The 21211-nt window shown below is 40.6% G+C and overlaps 1 protein-coding gene across 3 annotated transcripts in view; it reads right to left on the bottom strand.

The window, feature by feature from the left end:
- Positions 1–2800: 2800 nt before the first annotated feature.
- The window catches only part of dlc1 (DLC1 Rho GTPase activating protein), a 108178-nt gene continuing 89767 nt past the window's right edge, over positions 2801–21211 (bottom strand). For all 3 annotated transcript variants that reach the window (XM_079617019.1, XM_079617020.1, XM_079617021.1), the window contains 13 exons: positions 18456–18527; positions 17168–17249; positions 16261–16324; positions 12935–14505; positions 12240–12419; positions 11248–11407; positions 10213–10420; positions 8696–8909; positions 8243–8357; positions 6251–6463; positions 5178–5395; positions 4888–5061; positions 2801–4361 (listed from right to left, as the gene is read on the bottom strand). In XM_079617019.1, the coding sequence (XP_079473145.1) occupies positions 4265–4361; positions 4888–5061; positions 5178–5395; positions 6251–6463; positions 8243–8357; positions 8696–8909; positions 10213–10420; positions 11248–11407; positions 12240–12419; positions 12935–14505; positions 16261–16324; positions 17168–17249; positions 18456–18527 (3368 nt within the window). In that variant the 3' untranslated portion in view covers positions 2801–4264. The remainder of the gene's footprint in view (positions 4362–4887; positions 5062–5177; positions 5396–6250; positions 6464–8242; positions 8358–8695; positions 8910–10212; positions 10421–11247; positions 11408–12239; positions 12420–12934; positions 14506–16260; positions 16325–17167; positions 17250–18455; positions 18528–21211) is intronic.

Here is a 21211-nt window from a genome sequence, read left to right on the forward strand (position 1 = left end):
ATAAGCAACTTTTTAATTTTAAAAATCACTAAAATAAGCTATTTGTTTAGGATTTTGTCACAATTATGTCAGTATAGCTGCTCAGCTCATCTGTCAATCACTACTGGAGGTGTCACAACATACGCCGAGATGTTCCGTGACTGTCAGTGGCACATGCCACTATCCACTCGCATATGCCAATGAAGACCAGATGTGACAAGCATAGCATGTGCCATCGGCTTCTGTGCGTCGGATGCCATGTCCCTTGATGTTGATATCACCTCTCTAGAATATAATATACTATAAATATAATATCTGCTAGTAAAAAACAACAACAAGCAAATAAATACATAGAAATACATATTTTTAGTAGGTTTAGATTATTTTAATGCTTGTTTTAGACAATCTTAAGTAATCTTGAGGCTCCTTAGTAGGGCCCCGGCCCCCTGGTTGACAACATTGACTTCTATGTATGGAGTGCTGCATGTTCTTATAATGACCAATAGGTGGCAGTGTTCACTCACAAATGAACACCACTTCCTCACGCCCTGACCACATCCTGGATAGTTTTCTCACTGCTGTATCTCGCATGTCAAAACAAACCAAACAAGTTGATTAATCACGCTTTGAAGCTGGACTGAGAGAAAGTACCGGTACTCAATTTGCTGTTCAACCATGTTCCCTTCAATACCTAAACAATGCTAGTTAAAGTCTATCAAATATCTAGATATATTCGTATGTGAAATGATCAGCGTTGGGAAGGTTACTTTGGAAATGTAATAGGTTACAGATTACAAGTTACCCTAATTAAATTGTAATAGGCTAAGTAGTGTAACTATTTCAATTGCTTTGTTAAAATATTGTAACTGATTACATTTCCTACTTTTCTACATTGAAGGTTTTCAACTGTTAGGCCTATTCATTTTCAAACATTTAAACAGGCAGGATTAAGCAGCTACTCACTGCTACCGAACAGCATCAGAACAGCATCGCTTTACAAAACGGCCATAGCAGGAGGCATCGTGCGCATCAAAAACAGGCAAAGCTACATTAATATTATTCAACACCATAGATTTTTAAAGAAAATATTCAGATGTAACCACCATTGTTATCATTTAGATTTTCACAAGTACTGTAATTTAATAATAAAAAAAAAAGATCAGTAACTGTAGCCTAACTGATAGTTAGGCACTTAGGCTACATCTATTTTGTAATTAAAATACGTAACGCAGTACATAGTTATATCAGTATCCTAGCTCAAGTGCTGCTTCATTAATAAGCACAGAAAAAAAATACTGACAAGAATAAATGACAAACTCAATATTAATGTTTCACCATCCATATTATTGCCTTTTTTTTTTTACATTGTTTTCCTGTCAGACAGCTCACATGAGGCAAACTAAATTGAATAAACTGTAGTCATAAACTGCATACACAATCTGGAGGAATGTGTTGTCCTGTTTTCCCTCTTTCACATTAACACACTATCATTTATCAATGTGGGAACTCTCCTCTAGCTCATTCTCAGAAGAAAGATGGAAAACTCTGAAATTCTCTCTCTCTCTCTCTCTCTCTCTCTCTCTCTCTCTCTCTCTCTCTCTCTCTCTCTCTCTCTCTCTCTCTCTCTCTCTCTCTCTCGCTCTCTCTCTCTCTCTCTCTCTCTCTCTCTCTCTCTCTCTCTCTCTCTCTCTCTCTCTCTCTCTCTCTCTCTTCACACACATCTTATCTGTCCTTTCCTGGCTTGTTTTTCAGTTCCCAGAAAAGCACAACTTTTTTCTTTCTGTTGGATTGGTTCATAAATGTGACTCCATAAGAGGGGTTAGGCTATTTACCTTTCTTGGAAATCAGATTGGTGGAAGTGTTAATGGTGTAAAGGTGACAGATATCTCTGGCTGGTATGACTGCGTCTGGCCTCGGCTTGCAGGCTTTGCAGTGACAACTCCCTCTTTGTTTGAGCGGTATAGATAGATTATGTAAGCAGATGCTGAGATCACCAGCCACACAGCTGGTTCACTCCCTTGAGACAAAGACATTGACATTTACTTCTCAAACATTGGTGTTGGCTTTAGTAAAAAAGTTATAAGTAATGTAGTCACACTTTAGATTAAGGTCCAGTTCTCACTATTAATTATTAAATAGGCTAATTCTGCCTCAATAAACTCCTAATTACTGCTTATTAACAGTTAGTTAAGTTTAGGTATGTATGGATGTAGAATATGGTCCTGCAGAACAATGCATTAATATGTGCTTTATAAGTGTATAATAATCAGCCAATATCCTAATATGCAACTAGTTAGTGATAGTTGGACCCTAAAACTAAAGTGTTACCATAGTGGTCACTAGGAATGTCAATTATCAGAATATTGAAAATTTTCAAATAGTTTAAATGAACACTTAATCATAAAATACTTAAAACACCTGTATGAATTCAACAACTCTGTATTAGATTAAATAAATATGTCAGTATTGGTACATATATTTAGTTCACTGTATTTAAGTGCATTTCTGTGTTATTATTTATAAATAATATGTTGTACATATTTTTGTATACATTATGTCAATCAATATCATCAGGTCAATGAATCATAAAAAATAAAAAAAATATTGTACATCTCATACTATCTAATACCTTGGCCAGTTTTAACAAAATATTTAATGAAAAGTATTTCTATTTTTAATTAATTTGTAATTCACTGTTTTAATGCAAGTTTATCAATTTGAGATTAATAATGTGAGTGCTGAACACAACTGTACAGATTTTTTTCAAAAATTAAAATATTAATAAAAGTCGAACATCAATCATTAAACACAAACGCATCATAGATGGAAGCCATTCATGCTGTTTTAATACATTTAATAGTGCATTTTGACCATGATTAATCTGTACAGAAATAACATTAATAATAAAAAAGATAAACAACTTTCTCATTTCTGTAACTTAGAGTGTAACATTTACAATAAAATAAGATACATACAAAAACACGATATGAGTGATATAAATACAGAGGCGTTTAAATTAACTGTCATTGTCATGCGTTATTCTCTGTTTGGCAGCATACGCTTCATTTACACACGTTTATGATACACCGCCGTGGACAGGCACGTAAGTAGTAATAAATCGAGACATCAAACCCAGGACCGTCGGTCATAAAGCGCCTCAATAGGAATACTGGACTCATCGCGTCAGAAAGAACTCCGTTGGATGATTTCGGCACTTCTACTCTGATCTGCTGTGTGACCGCAGGCCTGGTTATATTTAAGTGTAAATGCAAGCTTTGTTACAATTTTAGACTTTTACTTCATTTCTGGTTAACACTGACAAAAACAAACAGACATCACGTCTCCTCATACATTCTCTACCATCCTCTGACAAAGTTGCTGGCTTGGTAGCCCCTATAATCAAACCTGAACATCCAACCTAAACAAAAAAGCTTTTCCTATCCTTTCAGTTTTTCGTAACGCTCTTTCCCCAGGACTCGAGATGTTAAATGGCCAAGACTGTTGAGCTCACATGGTTTGCAGCACTGATCTCGACCAATCACAGGCCTCGGGGTGAGTGAACTGTATGTGTGTTCTTCTTTGGAGTCCTGTGTGGAATCCTGAAGAATTGGTCCATCGGTATATTGGTCTCAGCTTTGGTTTTGGTGCCGTTGGAACTACATGCACTAGTCTTTTTCTCCATCACACATTTCCTGTCTTCCTTTCAAAGGTGTGCCAGCCACCACCTTCTGTCTTGTCTATAGACAAACATGTCATGTCCATCCATTCATTCATCCATCTGCCCATTCTCTATAAGATACTATGTAACAGTGACGCACACAGGAATAGGTATAAACACTGTATTGCAGCGGGGTGCCAGTGCATAGAATATGTCTCATTTGTCAATAATACACACACATAAACATCAGACGCACTATTCATATGCTCACTTCCACAGTCATTCAAAAATACACACACACACATACTTGCTTCTCAGAAGCAAACGCACCTCCCATCTCATGTAGTCACCCTATGACATATTCAGTAACAAGGTCAAGCGTTGTGACGTCAAGGATGATGATGTCATAGCAGCAGGGACGCCTATTTCCAGTCTTTCAGGCTTGTCATTTGATGGCAATCCAATGTAGCTTGTTGATTTCGGCACAGTTGACAGTCCGTATCATCTAAGGGCTCAGATCGTGTGTTAAGGGCGTTTAAAATCATCTTCCTCTCTAATGCAAGAGTTTGTCGAGAGGTGAAATGAAACGTCAAAGTGCACACCAGGTGTGTGTGTGAGTGTGTGTGTTTATTTGTCCAGGCAGGTGAAGGAGTCTCGTATCCTCACCACCTCTGCAGCACACAGATGACCATACAGCTTATTGTACCATTCAGGGCAACGACCCCTAAAATCACAGAACAAAAAAAAAGTATGTGAGTGATGAAGTCCTTTACACGTCATTGTCTTTAATTAAAATATTGTAAATAAATATTGCATTTAAAAATTACATAATTATTTTTATAAAAAATTATATTGTCAAATTAAAATTGTATTAAAATAAAATAATTGGTACATAATATATATCATTTTATCATTTAAATATTTAATTTAAATAATACACATTTTAATTGAAAATATAATATAAATAAATATTTCATTAATACTAATAATTATTAGTATTATTAAATATAATATATAAATGATATAATATAATGCTATAAATAAATATAAATAATTAAATAAATATATAAAATAATTAGCATTATTACTTTTTTAAATATTACATTTTATATTATTAAAAAATTGTTAGGATTCACACAAAATTCTACCTCATCATAATAACTCATTAAAAATGCAATTAAAATATTAAATAAATAAAAATGATATATATTTGTTCTGAGGAGATATTGAGGTTCCTTTGCAGATCTTACCTGTAGTCTATTCTGGAAATGTGTGTGAGACGGCTCTTGTTGGATCCGCAGGGTTCGATGTAATAGCGGGAGGTCAGAACGTTAGTACGAACACCCAGCGCCGCTGCACTCTCGTGATCCACCGACACACACACCAAAGTACACACTCCCTTGGGCAAGTCTGTCACCCATGACCTGAAACATAAAAAAAAAAAAAAAAAAAACTTAGGATTTTTATGAACACAAAATAAATCTTCGGATTCTAATTTCAATTATAATTGTAGCATGAAGACCGTTGTGTTTCTAATCACCTGAGCACCACGTGATCTCTTGGCGGATGGGGCGCCATGGAGTTCCTGACGTACTGGTAGACGTCTGTGTTATGCTCTAGTGCCTCCACAGTCCTGCACTCTAACAGGTCCTCATCCCAGTGTTCCTGTTCCCGCAGAATCCGCTGCAACACGTCCTCAGCGGGCGCAGGCACGTCCACGCACACTTTCCACTGCCGTAAAGACGACCCGTCCTGAACCTGCCGCCAAAGATGATGCTATACGGTCATTAACAGTCCCGGCACAATAGTACTTAACTTGTATGATATTACTCCTAATTGTGATTTCATCCAAAAACGTGCAATTCTATAGGTAGCTCAGAGGATTCTATACTGATTCATTGCGGGGGTGTCCAATCTCGCTCCTGGAGAGTCAATGTCCTGCAGAATTTATCTCCAGCACACTTCGTCCCCTTGGAATTATAAGGTTCTATCTGACATTTTTGTCAAAATTGAGTTATTCACATATTCTTATTCTGTGACAACTTATTTACATTATGTGATGTTGTTTTTTAAGTTGTGTACATTTTGGAACTTTTTATTTAGAAAATAAAAAGGTTCTTTCTACACAGTCGAATGGAATGCAAAAACTTTGAGAATGCAGATAGAACCTTATAATTCCAAGGGGACGACTTGCCTGGAAGTCTCTACTTATCCTGAAGAACTTGTTTAACTGGTTCAACATGTGTTTGATTAGGATCTGAGCAAAAGTCTGTAGGTTAGTGGTCCTCCAGGAGCAGATTTGGATACCTCTGCTTTATGGGTACATTAAATAATGTCCAAAGACAAGGGAACTAAGCTGAGTGAACTCTGTGATGAACACAGTGTGTTTTGGTTGGTGTGTGAAGTGCTAGAACAACCGACAAACTGATGTCATGGTGGGCTCTAGGCCAAAACAGAGCTGGGAAAAGACACTTTCACATGAAAAAGGTGATGTAAGGGGAAAAAAATAAAACTTTTCCATTAGGCACAAGCAAGAAAATGAGCAAAGGAAGGAAGGGAGTTTGAACATCAAGTGTGACTCGAAAAGAGTGTGTATTTATAAAGCTCCCTTACCTTCTTATATGCAAGTTCAGCGTTCTCTGGAGTCGAGCAGCTGTCATAACCTTTGAATTTGTCCTTGGCTTCTTTAAGCAGGGCATCAATACTGTCTTTGAGAAGACTTTGGTAGCTACAGGACCCACAGTCTTCCACCAACACCTCCATCCGCATGGGACTCAAGCCCTGCTCCACGTACGAGTTCCTACAGCGTGACATCTCTTCTGGGATCTGAGAGAAAAAGAAGGTATTAATAAACTAATAAATCCCTGAAAGCAATCCAGGCTTTTTCATGCGGGTCTAGGCAGGTTTGGTGCTGTTAGGCCAGCATAACCATAATGTTCACCTGAATATTACTTTCTAGCCCCTCCCATTCCGAGGGCGTTTTAACTCCTACGGTGGCCGTACTATTTCAAATCTGCCGGCAGTCGCGGGTAATCTCCCCCTCGCATTCGTCACAGTGCCACTGAGTGTAAAAACGCGAAAGGCGAAGCTTGAATTTCCAGGTATGTCTCTCTTTGGCTAATGTATTTTCAATATGGAGGTGCAACATGGCTTCCGCCATTCGAGCAGCTCACCCGTATGTATTATAAATGGCAGATTTACGCTTACGAGAATACTTCATTAGTTGGTAGAAGTAATTATACATTAATGAGCACATATCATTTTGAAAGAACAAAGTGTAAATTACACAGTGTAGCTTTAACACATAAATAAGTAAAGTTCACAAACAACTACAAAGAAATGGCAAGTAACACATTGAATTATATGTGCATTTTTTTTAGATTTTCTTGTAAAACGTACTACATTATTCTTTGTTTAGTAAAAATCTTTTTTTCACAGTGTAGTATACTAGTATTGTCAGTCTAAAATATGTGAATGTGAAGAGAAGAGAAGTGACAAGAGTGATTCATTTGTAGCTGGAAGTGGCTCATCCTGTTTGTGTGTGTGTGTGTGTGTTGTCCAGCGTTCTGCCCTTATTCACTGTGAGTGTTTTTGTGCGTGTCCTGTCCTGTCCTGCTCTCTGTCCTTTTCCTGCCTGAATGGTGATGTTTATCATTTCATGGTTCTTGTCCTTTTCCAGCGTTTTGTTGAGATAAACTTGTTATCTGCGTAGAGCAAAAAGCATTACGAGCGCGGCCAGACCTTCCTCATCAGATTTAGGGGCGGAAGACCTTTAATAAAAGATGCTATCTTTCTGTTACTCATTCTGAATTATTCGCTCGCTATAAATAGCCCATTAAGAAGAAAATAACTTTTGCTAATAGCCAGAAATTGAGTTATTTTCTTATGTAAATGGCTCCGCATTATCAGCTTAACTTAATAATGCAGTTTGTTATGATCTGCTCAGGGAAAGCAGGGGCACATGGTTCAACAATTGTGCAAGTGTCTAGGTGAACATTACAAGACAATGCTGCTTTGTGGACTCGGATGCAAAATTGAATTTCTTATGTTTTTCAACTTCGTCTGACTTTCATTATTTTAAACTCATCCAGTTAAGAACTTCCTTCCTGACCTCTAAATAGGTACTGAAAGGGAAAGTGTGTGTCTATGTATGTGTGCGTTGCAAAACTATTTGCGACAAGCCTGCTGTTTGTGGCCAGGGGTTAGCTATTTATTTACTTAAATTTTTCCCACTGATAGAAAAACAACACTGCAAGCTGTAACCATGGCTGCTAATTCTGTATGCAGTGTTTGCATGGGCAATTAGGAAGGATTGGTCATTGCGTAACATCTGCATAAATAAATCCAGGGGTTTTTGGATGCTGTTTTGGTAGCAGATGTGTTGAAATGCTGTAGCGTTAAACGACAGTGCATTTGTCTTTGTATCTGAGCAGCATATGACAGAGAGACACATCTGGTGCAGAGCGATAAGACCACCAGTTTTAATCTGTTACTGACACGGCTTTGATAACATTGATATGCGTGAGAGATGAAAGTTTTGAGAGAACATATGTGTTTGTGTGTTTCTGTTGGACAAAATGCACTCAGAGATAAAGTCATGCTCACCAGGAAGAGTTTTCTGCACTCCTGTATCATATGTGCTAAGCCATGTGTGGCCGCCAGGTTCTCGTTCAAGTCCCTTTGGTCAGGTTTTCCCAAGGTGTTCTTTCGGTTCATGACCCTGCGTAAAAGGAAAACACATTAGAAGGAATATCCGGGTAAAGTAAAAATGATGTTTGATGCAAGCGCGTATCTACTCTGGGTGTGACGGCTAAAATGTAATGCTAAATTTTTAAGTGCAGCGGGCACTTACGCAAGTCATCTCTCTTTTTTCTAACCTATTCTTCCCTAGTTTCCTGTTTTTGTAGGGCGGTTTTTCAAGCGAGATGGAGTATAATTGCGTGGTTTAAGGGTTTGAAGTAGTCGCATGCCAAATGTGCAGTTTGCAATTAAAAAGATGAGCAGATCTATGTGAAGTCTGTTAACAGGCTACACACACACACACACACTCACACGCACCTGGGTGAGGAGCTCTCTCTCCGCAGTGTGTTGAGGTGGAAAAGAGAGGGTGCCAAACACACAGCCAGGTTAGTGCAGGTCATCTGGTTTTCACCCACGCTGGCTGTTACATCACTCAGGAAGCACAACAAAGTCTGAAGGGCCTCGCGGTTCTCGTCCGGTAAAAGCAACACGGCGGCCCTCACTGCCTGCAGACGCTGCTCTTTGGGAACGTCTGAAAATGACAGAGTTGTTTTATTATTTAATATTACTTAATATTTGATTTTAATATTGAATAGTTCAATAGTTAATACAATTAATACACTATCCTTTTTCAGTATGTCATTCAGAGAAGGAAGGGAGTTAGTCTTGATCAGGGAGGGGTGTTCAAACTTCAGAAATCAACAATATAAACTGGACTGACCAAAGAATCTAGCCCATTCAAACCGCACAATTTCTATATTCAGCATTTCTGCAATGTGTTGTAATATGCCACTTGAAAAAAAGCGTCTTTTGAACAGCAAAGGACGGATTGATTGAACTGAAATGTCATGTATGGAATTGTGTGTGAGTGTCCGTCAGATGATGTCTGTTATTTCCACCCTTGGGAATGAAAGACCCTGTGTGAACACAAAACAGGCACACACAAACCCTTGCTTTTCTGTGTGGGATTGAGACCTCTCTTGTGGTTGGGGTCAGTTATAGTGTTTGAGAGGACATTTGTGTGCTGGTTGTTTTCTTCGTAATTTTGGTTGGGGTAAAAGACCACTATAATCAAGCTATTTTCCTGAAAGACTGCAGTTATAATGCTGCTTATTGTGAGTCTGCCCAAGCAAGAACAATGTACTATAATATCACAGTATCAATATCATGTTCTGTTCACTACAAATGGAATAATCACTGTGATTTTTTAACACATGGCCGACAGACCTCTTAAATTACATTAGAGTAGTCTATAAAATTCTATTATATTCTCGTTACATTTTCTAAATGGAACATTGATAAATATAAAATGAAATAAATTCATGGAAAAAATGTTTTAGCTCAAAACCAGACACAATTTCATATGCGTGTACCTTGGCATCATCAACAGACTAACGTATGGATGGTTTGCTGTACGTGTTTGGAGTTGTTCAAAATTCTCATATTTTTCTGGTGAGCACACACACATATTAGAGTTTGTGTGCTGTGAAATAGCTGTGGTAAGTACACACTAGACTGCTTGTGAGTTACAACTTGGGGCTGGCACTGATTCACATTCTGATTTATTGGTGCCAAAACGTCATTTGACAGCTATTTCCTGAACTTGTTTAGATTTCTTCACCCATCCAAGAACAAGCATCTACAGTATAGTTCAGTCTTTGTGTAGTTGTGAGTTGCCCTCGGGATATGAAATGTCTTGTTCTTTCAATGTTTGAGTTCTTGTTTCAAAAAACAAGATATCAATGTTTGCGAGTACATTTTGTACAGTCATATGTCAGTGCAAGTGTGTGGTCTTTTACAAAACAGTGTAGAAAGTGAAAGTGAAATGTTCTTACATTGATATATTTGCAGAAAGGTATCAGAGAGTTTGCTGGTAAGCAGAGGCTCCGGAAGGTCTCGGAAATACTGCTTTAGCATGTCGGCCACGTCATAAGCTGATTGGCCCTCGTAGTTGACTCCACCTCCACCAGCACCACATGATTCGTTCATTTGGCGAAGGGCTTGGATACGTGACTTCACCCCTGATTTCCTAAACAACCCCACCTGTAAAGAAAGATGGTTAGACATTTAGTATAAATTGTAAAAAAGACTTTGCAATTGCAATTACGCCCAATTATGTTTTGCAGTTGCTACTGAAATGCAAAACGTCTTTAAATGCAGGCGCTTCGAATGACCTTCCCTTGTTAATTTGAATGCTCTCTTTCTTTTTCAAACTGACAGCTAAATAGATGGATTACCACTGTGATAGTGAGTTTCCCAAATACAGGAAAGACATATTTAGGAAAACTCCCCACCACTTCTTACATAACCAAGTTATGAACCCTGGAAATATCTAAAATTGTAACTATTATGTAACCTGCCAAGTAGTCTTCCTATCTGACACCAGAGAGAGAGAGTCCATAGATCACTTGCTTTCTCATAAACACCTTTGGAAAGGAATTTCAACCATGTGGCTAACTGTGGTAATATGTAACTAGTGGATATATGGAACCAGGACATTCAGGCATATTTTGCTACATGCAAACTTAGACAGAGTGTTGAACTCAGGTATGTGGTGAGAAAACAACAGATGTCTTGTGCTTAAATATGGCCTTGTTGCATGTAGCAACACAACAGGGGACATACAACTAAACAGCTGTTCAAATAGGCATCATTTAACTAGGTTATGACCTTGACCAGACAGTATTTTTCTCTTTGCAGCTTTTAATAACAAATATTTAGACTGTTGTTTTTCTACAGACGACTGAATATACCACTGAACAAACCAAAGTTGGGTATGCTATGACGTGTTCGTGAAATCTTCTGTAAGCTTTGAAGCATATGTTTGGACATGTGCGTACTTGCATATGTGCACGTCTGTCATCTCTCACCTGGTCGAGGCATTGGCTCCGTAGGTAACGCATGGCTTGCTGAATACTCTGAGGCAGGGGTTGTCCGCTCCTTTGAACTATCACCTGCAGTGGAACACCAAACACACTCCTGTCTTTATAGTCTCGAACCTTGATCCGCTTCATAAACTTGGGAACAGCCCTGTAAAGCACACAAAAATGTATATATAAATGCAAACTGACATTACAAACAGTGAAGTGCTGTTTTATCGTGCTACACAGATACTTGCTTAAAAAAGAAGCTTATAACCAAGTACTCTTGCTGTTTTTTTCTTATTTACTCCCAACATTGCATAGTAGTAATTTAATGTCAAGTCATATCTCTATAATAGTACATACATACCGAACAAAGGCAGATTTTAAAAAAATGTCATAAATATTACATAAGTATTCAGAGGCACACATGAGCAGCATTTAATGGGAAAACATCTAGAAGCTGGGGGGGTGGGGGGGGGGGGGGGGGTGGGGGAGGGCACTAAAAGCTGTTTACACCTTTACAGACAAAAGGATAAACACTGTGACAGCAGACAATAGATCTTAGCAGTAGAAGGGATATAATGGAACAAACACATGTGTGGACATCCATGTGTCAGGTTGTTTGTGTTTCCGACCGACAGTGTATTTGTCTGTGCATTTGTAAGTGTGTATGTCTCTGAGGTGCTGAATAGCAGGTTTGTCACTATCAGGATGTTATGGTGGTTTCACATACTGAAATATCTTATTTTATATGTGGTAATGTGCAAGTGCATGTAAGTGAACACTAATAACAGGAACAGATAATTTACCAAACTGCAAAGCCACAGCATTGCCAAACCCCAATGAGCAAGGAAAGCAGGGAAAAGAGACAGACAGACAGACAGACAGACAGACAGACAGACAGACAGACAGACAGACAGACAGACAGACAGACAGACAGACAGACAGACAGACAGACAGACAGACAGACAGACAGACAGACAGTTATCTGTCCTCACCAGCTGAACCCATGCTTGTTGGTGGGTGTGTATCTCTCCAGTAGAGCAGTAAGTTTGAGCAGGCTGTATTTCTGGAGGAGGTTCATCTGCAAAACTGACTGACATCCAACTTGTAGCACTCTTGACGACAGACTTGGCCTGTGCGAGATCTGGAAACTTGGCCAGCGCAGTTTCTGAGGTCTGCAACATACATTCACACAAAAGTTACACCTAACCAAGCTCAAGCAATCACAAAATGTTCAAAACATAGACATTATAGACAAATATAAATTCGTGTTTATAAACTGCAAGTCATAAACCACACATAATTCATAATGGTAACACAACATGCACTCTGCAAGTACACCGAAAAGGTACCTTGACTCACACATATTGTGTATACACACATAAACACAAGCTAAAGGATCAGCTGCAGATAACAGAGATTAATCAAGGCCTCTATCACCAGGTGGGGGTTAGAATTCCTGTGGTACATTCCTCTAGGATTCTGTATCCTTCAAGTCCCTTGTTATGTAAGGAGAGCCGTTCTGACATGCTCTCTCCCTCCCTTTCCCTTAATTCAGCGTGCTTTATTGCCATGATAGTTTTCCATAGAGTTTTGCCAAAGCTCTAAATTACTACAGGAATGGTTTTGGTAGAGCTGCCAATAAGAAATCCCTGTCACATAGATTACTCAGTGTGTGTAAGAGTTTCACCTGTTGGCTCGTGTAAGTGATGCTCCCACTCCAGAGTCACATCTTTCCCGTGAGCTGAGTGTCTCATCCCTTTCTGCTAGCGGGTTTCCAGTGCTGTCCTGGTCACTGCCATTCTCTGTCTCTTCTAAGTGGTTCTGCAGTGGGGATGATGGACAAGGAGATGCAGAATCAAGGGCTGAATCTGAATCCCCTTCCTCTTCATCCTCCTCTTCTTCCCCAGTTCCTGTTTCTGACCAGGCATTGACCAGTTGCTGCAGGCCACTGACTCGCTCCAACACATCTTCAAGTTTTGGCTCATCCTCTCCTTCTGCTTCGTCTTCATCATCTCCCACTTCTGAGAAAGGAACATTATCATAGACACTCAATCGACTGTCTAGTGAGGTGGCAGAGCCCCTCCGGGGTGGGCGCCGACTTAAGTTGCTGTCGCCACTACGACAGGATCCTCCATCCGCAAGTGCTTTAGGAAAAGTGCCAGGCTTGTGGCCTTCAGGCAAATAAAAGAAGATTACACCTCCTTCCTCTTCTCGACTCTCTTCTTCCTCCATCTGTCTATTATCTGAACTCTGACGGTTGCGTCGATTGTTCTCGGCAGTTGAGCTGGGCTCCATTCTCTTAGTTTGGGTCTGGGGGTTCTGCTTTCCTTCTTGGTCTACCGAAGGTTGCAGCACAACAAAATTAAATGGGTCGAAGCCTTCCAGGTACATACCACCTCTCTTGGTGGACCCAGCTGCTGTGCTGTGACTACGTGCTCTTGAGACCGGACTGGGCGTACTTACAGCACTCCCACTGCTGGCCTCTGACTGGCTACTCCCTGCACTCCCACTGCTTGTCTGCGTTGAATAGGAGATGTTTCGGTTTGCATTGCGATCCAGAGTTGCAATGTCCACACAGTTGAGGCGTCGCAGTTTGTCTTCGTCAAGACCCTCTTTCGGCACTGGCCCACTGATCTCAAGCCTGCCTTGCCCAGCTACACCCTTCTTCTTGCGCTTGGAGGCTGCATTGCTGCTGCTGCGTAGCCGCAAGCTTTCCATGCGCTTCAAGAAGCTCTTTGCTCTTGAACGTGTGCTTTTTTCAGCGCCACTACTTATCATGCTTGGTTTTAGATCAAATGCAAAGCTACCGTGTTCCAGCGGCGATGGAAGCCCATCAGACAGGGAGTCTTCATTGGCGCCCGACGTTCCAGAAGAGCAAACGCTAGCAACTGAGCTCGCCCTGGTTGTGGTGGCTGTGTTAACATTGGAGATGGTTGTTGCAGGACTGGATGGTACGGTGGTACTCAGGGACCCACCTCGACCTCCACTACCAGCGCTGTGCAGAGAACCCACCTCTGGCTGCTCACTAAGATCCGTTAAAATACTCTCAGCGCTAGCATTAACTCCCTCCTTTAGAAGGCATCCTCTGGCAAAACGCTCATCTTGGGAAAGGAAGGGGGTGAAGGGGCCAGTATCTCCAGCTGGAGGGGAGAATACATCCAGGTCCAGCTGGTCCATACGAGACCAACGCTTGCTGTCACGCTGGAAAGTCCAACGGCCACTTATGGCACATGGCTCATCCTCATCAGAGTCCTCACTCTGAAATAATATGGAAGAGAGTTAAAGCGACAGATTAAAATCATTAACATTAATGACATTAGTGTTATTGTCAACTTTGTAAAAGTAAAGACAAGTACTATGAACCGAAATCAGAGACCCTTTCTTACTGTAGGAAGTGATTTAGTGTCACAATTGTCTCATTTATTCCCTTAATTCTTTTGAGGTATCATTTTGCTCACTCTAACAAGCCTCCTGGGGCTTGATAAGGTGTCATATGCATGGAACCAGTGTCCACTAAAGGAAAAAGATTGTATTGTGGTTGGCTTAGTCATGTCAGAGCACAGTCACATGTTCACCATTCCCCCTCTCTGCTTTACTCGGGTTAATCTATCTCCTCCCTGAGGGTGGTAGGGATGGAAGAAAGGGGGTGGTGGACACAAAATTCCAGGCCAGCTCTCAGGGTTCACACCCCAGCCTGAGAGGGCATGTCAGGTCCCATCCCCCATCAATGCAATCACTTCAAGCAAGCCTGAAGAACCCTGTATCCTGTGATGTGAATCCTGGACGAAGGGGTTGGATTTGAGGTGCAAATATTTTAGAGCTACATGTATGTGTCCTACAGTGCAAGATCTCTATCATCAATCAACCTGTTAAAATAGTCTTAAATAATTATGACATTTCCAAGAGAGATTAAGGAGTTAATTTAGTGGATTCTGGAATATAGAACTAGTTGATAAGTTAACACCCCTAGTTGAGTTAGTGGATCTCAGTTTAGCTGTAGAACATACTTGCTGTAGATCAGACTAGAACAGTCCCGGAGCCCTAACTAATCAGCAAAAGCAAAACTAGTTGGCCGGTTAACAGGGGGTCGCGGGATCCAGAGGTGTCTCCTTCACGGTTCATAATAACGGAGGCAACGGAAGTCCGTAAAACTTGGGTTGTTATTTTATAGCCCCTGAGGGCAAGCCTTTGATCAGAAGGAACGAAGACCTGGTGTGCAACGTTCCTTCACTGGCCACCAGAAAATCCGCTATTAATTCAAAAAGACTGTTTTCACTTTAAAATAAGCTGCATGGACAGGAAGACGAGGAACAGAGGAGGACCCTACAGAGGCCACCTGAACAGATCAATGCATTCCAGGGATGGTTTCTGCTTGTATGTTTGAAAAGGGCAGATCACTTCCTCAAGTCATCTCCTGACCTCTACCTCTGACTCCATCAACACAAGATGACACTAAAGGGTCATAAGCTTTCTTTAACAGGACGCACACTTGACAAGGCTGCCATTGTTCAGACTTACAAATGTTAAGAGCAGAAAAAGAAGCTGCAGTCAGACATGACGGTTATCTTCCTAAGCTCCCTGTTGTGATTACATAGTTGGATTGTTTGTTGTTGCATTCTCGACCTGCATGTAGTTGGAGTCATTGCTTTGGGGCAGTCTTAGACTATACACGCTCACTCTTAAACCACACTGACAGAGTGACCAACAACCGAAGGCAGATTGTGCATTTTCTTCCTTTTATGGTATGGAGGGGGGTTTTAGGATGTATGGTGAGAAAAACATGACAAACAGGAGCAAAGGAAATCATAAGGAGAGGAGCTAACAAATGCCCTTCATTTGAACATAAAAGCCATCCAGACTACCCTTGAGACCTTCTTTATAATCAACTGACACAGAAAACAAACATGAGTTACATACATTTAGGATATTTGACTGGACAAAGAAAAGTAATAGGGTGGCAAGTGAAATGATTTAACAGAATAAAGAGAAAGGGATTTTTGACAAGACACTTACTCTCTTTCTTTGAGGGGTGATCTCTAATCTCATAAGAGCGCACTTGTTTAGGGTGTTCAGTCTCCTGCAATACACACACACATACAGATAAATGAGTGAAACTGTGACAGTCTTTTAAGCAGATACCTTGAAAAGAACCATGGGGTTGCAAACAAAGGCTAAATCCAGTCATTAGCCTACAAACAGATTTTGCCAGAGTCAAAACCGTGGACAGAGACAGAAAGAGAGGAGGGGGCAGAGAGGGGTAAGCAAGAGATAGAGATACAGACTGAGATAGAAAAACATGAGAAGAGGATGAGAGAGGTGGGAGCCAAGCCCGATAATGAGCTGCTGAGGGATAAACTTCAGATTAAGGAGGAAGACAGACGGACAGAGAATTAAAAAGGAAGAAAGAAAAAAGGAGGTAGAAATCTGGAGTGGCGACAACAATACAACAAAAGAGATGGAAAGCTTATCCCAGAAGCCACCTGGTTGGTGTCATGTGACCCTGAGCTAGGGGGGAATGTGTGTTTGTCTGCATTGGGGGGCTGGCACCAGAAAATGGCCTCCAGATGTCTGTGAGCTCCAGCTGGTCTCTGGCGGACCATTCTTGGAGTGAAGACACTAAGTCCTGCACTTTCTCTTTCTTTCTTTAAATTATTCTAAGATAAATCAGTTTATAAAACTGAACTCTGCAAATTATAAAAATCAGCTCATTAAAGCCTGACAAAGTAAGAAAACCATGTTTAAAAATTATTTTTGTCTAGATTAAAATGAAAATGTTTAGATATTTTCCAGTCTTAACATTGTATCATAAACAGTTTTAAAGCCATACGCTGAAAAAAAAAAGGGAAATGAAAAAAAAAAAACTGTGCCTATAAATGAGCTAAATATGACAAAATAATCCTTTGGGTAAATGTGTTCTCACCTGCACAACGCTTCTATAGCATCTTGATCCAAGAAGTCATGATCCCTGGTAACTGATGAAATCTCAATCGGAAAACGACCGTCTGAAAAAGAAAGAGAAAACAGAAATGAATTAAAAATACATTTAATATAAAAAGGATGGAGACCCAATCAACAGACTGAAGTGTATATGTGTAAGGGGGGTGTAGGCAGCAAGTGGAATGTGTGCCTGCCCTCTATCACACACACACACACACACACACACACACACACACACACACACACACACACACACACACACACACACACACACACACACACACACACACACACACACACACACACACACACACACACACACACATACTCACTCACACACACACACACAAACCTCCCCTCCTCCGGTGTTGAAAAGGTAGAGGAAGTACATTTTAGCCAGCCAAACAAACACAGCTGCAATACTGCAGCGCTCAACAGTGGGAGGTGTGTGTGTGTGTAGGAAGGGGGTGTTGGAATCACAATAGGTGCTCAGCAACCCTCAGAGAGCCCAGACTGTCATTATTACCTAAGTTTTTAATAATCATTGATTATTATTTTTTGGGAAACTCTACAACTTTTCAAGACCAAACAACTTGTATGTAGCCTACGTGAGTTTGTACGAGTGAGAAAGTGATAACATATAGTTATTTTATTGTCTTCCTGAAGACCTTTTCCTTACTGTACTGGCTCTCTTATCTATAGTGGGGCAATCATGACAGTTGGTCACACAATTCAGATTCAGACTGAAACCGATAACATGCCTCTCTCATGGCACAATGGCAGGAGTCAGTAGGTCAAAAGTGTGCGATATTGGACACCTGAGGTGTGGCGTTATCTGGCATACTGTATGCATGTTCCTTTATGAGTTATATATGACAGTGGTTTTCATTAATAAAATAATAAAAAAAAGTTTTTTTTTTTTTTTTTTATATATGAGCAAGAACATTTTTGAGTGCTGAAGTCAACGGTGAATTGTGATGCTGATCACATTTTCAATTTTACAGAGTGACAATTCCCACTCAAAGAAGAATATTATGACGATCAAGACATCACTGGACCTATTTAGCCTTTTGCCACTTTATTGGGAGGACAGGAAATGATAGGGAGAAGATGGGGGAACTGGAATGGGAAATGACATGATGAGCATGTGCACTAAACACTAGTCAAAGTCTCTAACCAAAACCACAATTTTAGACAAATGCATGCTAACAAGGCCACTGTAATGCAATTTCCTTTGACCAGGAATGATGTTGGAAAGTCAAGGGTCCCACCTTCATAAAGCTGAGCATACTGTGGAAAACCTGCAGCCCTCAGCCATGTACATGCCTCCTTCGCCTCTATTTCTGTAAGAGAGAGAAAGAGAGAGAGAGATTGACATTTAAAATTCATGAAAACATTAAGAAGAAACATAATGAAGAGGCATTAATAACCTAATCTTTTGAAAGGAAAGACTCTCGCAGCTCGCTGAGAGCTGGTTATCTTGACTTTTCAACTTGGCGCTATAGTGTAATGTTTGAGACAGCACTGCTAATTGGCCGTCCAAAGCAGTCAGAACTGTTGTTGAGGCGGCGGAGAAGTGCCACATCCCTGTTCATTAACTGTGAACAGCCCTTTAGATGCCACATGCCAAATGGCAAACACCACCGAAAGCACCTTGACTCCTTCTGGAGGCCTGTTTCACACAGTGAGGTGTCATAATTAGGAGTTTAACTGCGATTCTGTCACTAGAGATGATATTTTTCCTAGCAACACTCGCACCATGTAAATACTTGCTTAAAAATGCATATATGAAATCAAGATGTGGTATAAAATTACAAAACCAGTGTTTGAAAGCTTTTCAAGTCCCAGAAAGTTAATGTCAAGTTTTGTGTGTGTGTGTGTTTATCGGACTATGTGATGGTGAATGGTCAGATAAGGATCTCAAAGATTGCTGAACTGAACTCAAGCAGGCATGACGCAGGAACTGGCGAGTTACTGAGATCACAATCATTCCTGATAACCATTGTGCCCTTGAGCAAGGCACTTAACCTCAGGTTGCTCCAGGGGGATTATCACTGTGGTTAATGGACTTTTTTGGGGGGATAAAAAGCATCTAAACTCTTTTGTATTTGTGTAAAAGTTCTACATAGACCTCTACACAGACATGGGTCTACTTTAGCGCCCTCTAAAGGTTTAACACAGCTAATGAGTCTCTCTGTTGGCAATGCTGTGGACTATCACAAGCACAATCTACACAATCACAGCTCACAATAGGTCATAATCAGCAGAGAGGGACCTCTCGCTTTTCTCGACGGCTAATTGCGGACATTCCAGACTTTAAAATTCCAATTATTGTAATTGCAATGACTGCAATGATGCCGTGCAAAATTGAAAGACCACCTGAGATAGGTTCCCCATCATTTCAACAGAAAGAAAAAAAAAGCCAGGGATTAGGAGGGGCCAGGGGAAAGAGACGTGAGAGAAAGACGTGCATAAAAAGGCACTGCCGACTTTGCCCAGAGGAAAGGACACAGACTCTGTCTCTACTAGCAGGGATACGTGACTCCCCACTCGAACGAGTGTGAGAGTGACGGCACGCATGACAACAACAAAGGCACGCGATAAGGGAGGTCCTCTGCCGGCGGAGAGAGAGGAATAAAGCAGGAGAGAGGAGATTTGACAGCAAGAATGGCAATGCGAAAATATCTGCACACATGCAACTAAATCTCGAATCTCAAGAATCCACATGCACATGGCGGGATTCCTTTCAAGCAACTGACAGCATTTTGCCCGAAAGCTCTTTTTAAGAGTTCGTGAACTTTGAAGAATTTCCTACACTTAAAATAATGACATACTTTTCTGGTATGGTCTGTAATGAGCGCCGTGGCTTCCTGTGTAAGTGTGTGTATGTGTGTGTGTGTGTTTGCACTGGCTAGGCACCACTTAAGACCATCCAGCTGCAAGAATGTTAGAGGACTGTATGCATTTAAATGTAAATGATGAAGAGACACACAAACACACACAGGCTCCACAGCAGTGTCTCACAGACTGGCTTTTCCTTTCATCAGCAAGGAGCCCACCCCCCGACCCCCGCCTGGTCACAATGGGCCGCTATCACACAGGTGCCTGTCTGACACCAACGGTAAATAAGGCTTTCTTAACTGAGACGGCATCACAAAAAATCATGCAGAGACATATGAGATTACTGGGGTCATTTCTCAGGAGAACTGTCTAAGACAGTGTTTCCCATCCCTGTCCCTGTCGGCATCCCAACACTACATATTGTCAAACTCTTTGTACTCAAACACATCTGAATTAACGTATCAGCTCATTAGTAGAGACTCCAAGACCTGAAATGGATAGGCCATATAGGGGAAAATTCCAAAATGTGTTCTGTTGTAGTTCCTCCAGGAACAGGGTTGGAAACACTGGTCTAAAGTTACAGTAACATTTAACATTGCTCAACAAAATTGTGCAGGCAAAGTCAAGTCAATCCCATTGGATTCCATATGATCAGGAGCTTCGCTTGAGGATTAAAACAGTTCACCACACAGAAATTGCGTGTGTATAAGATGCTCACTTGAATTCACTATGTTCACCATCAGAAAGCTGCTTGGTTTGAAAGTGACTTTATACTGTACATATTTACTCTATACTGACATTGGACAATAAAAGTTTTTGCTTGAAAATTTTCGCTAATGTGACTGCATATTATAAAAAAGGAAACATCACTCTTTGTTTAATCTATATAAGAAACAATTGAGATATTAAAGAGATCTGATTTGAGACATTTCTTTCCTATGGGTAAATTTATAAGAGTAAATTCACTAAGCGCAGTACAGGAGACATTCATCACAGCTGTACACCCAAAACACACTCAAACATGCTGTCTTTATGAAGATAGATAAGTATAAACACACTTGAGAAGTTGTTTCACACTCTCTCACACTAATGGATGTCATGCAGATGAGCACAGGCTGTAGACACACTGTTTTGTCGCCATCTCAGCACTCACACATCCATGCTTAATTTTCGAATATGGGATGCA

Source organism: Phoxinus phoxinus (genome assembly GCF_949152265.1).
Source record: "Phoxinus phoxinus genome assembly, chromosome: 6".
Classification (NCBI taxonomy): Eukaryota; Metazoa; Chordata; class Actinopteri; order Cypriniformes; family Leuciscidae; genus Phoxinus; species Phoxinus phoxinus.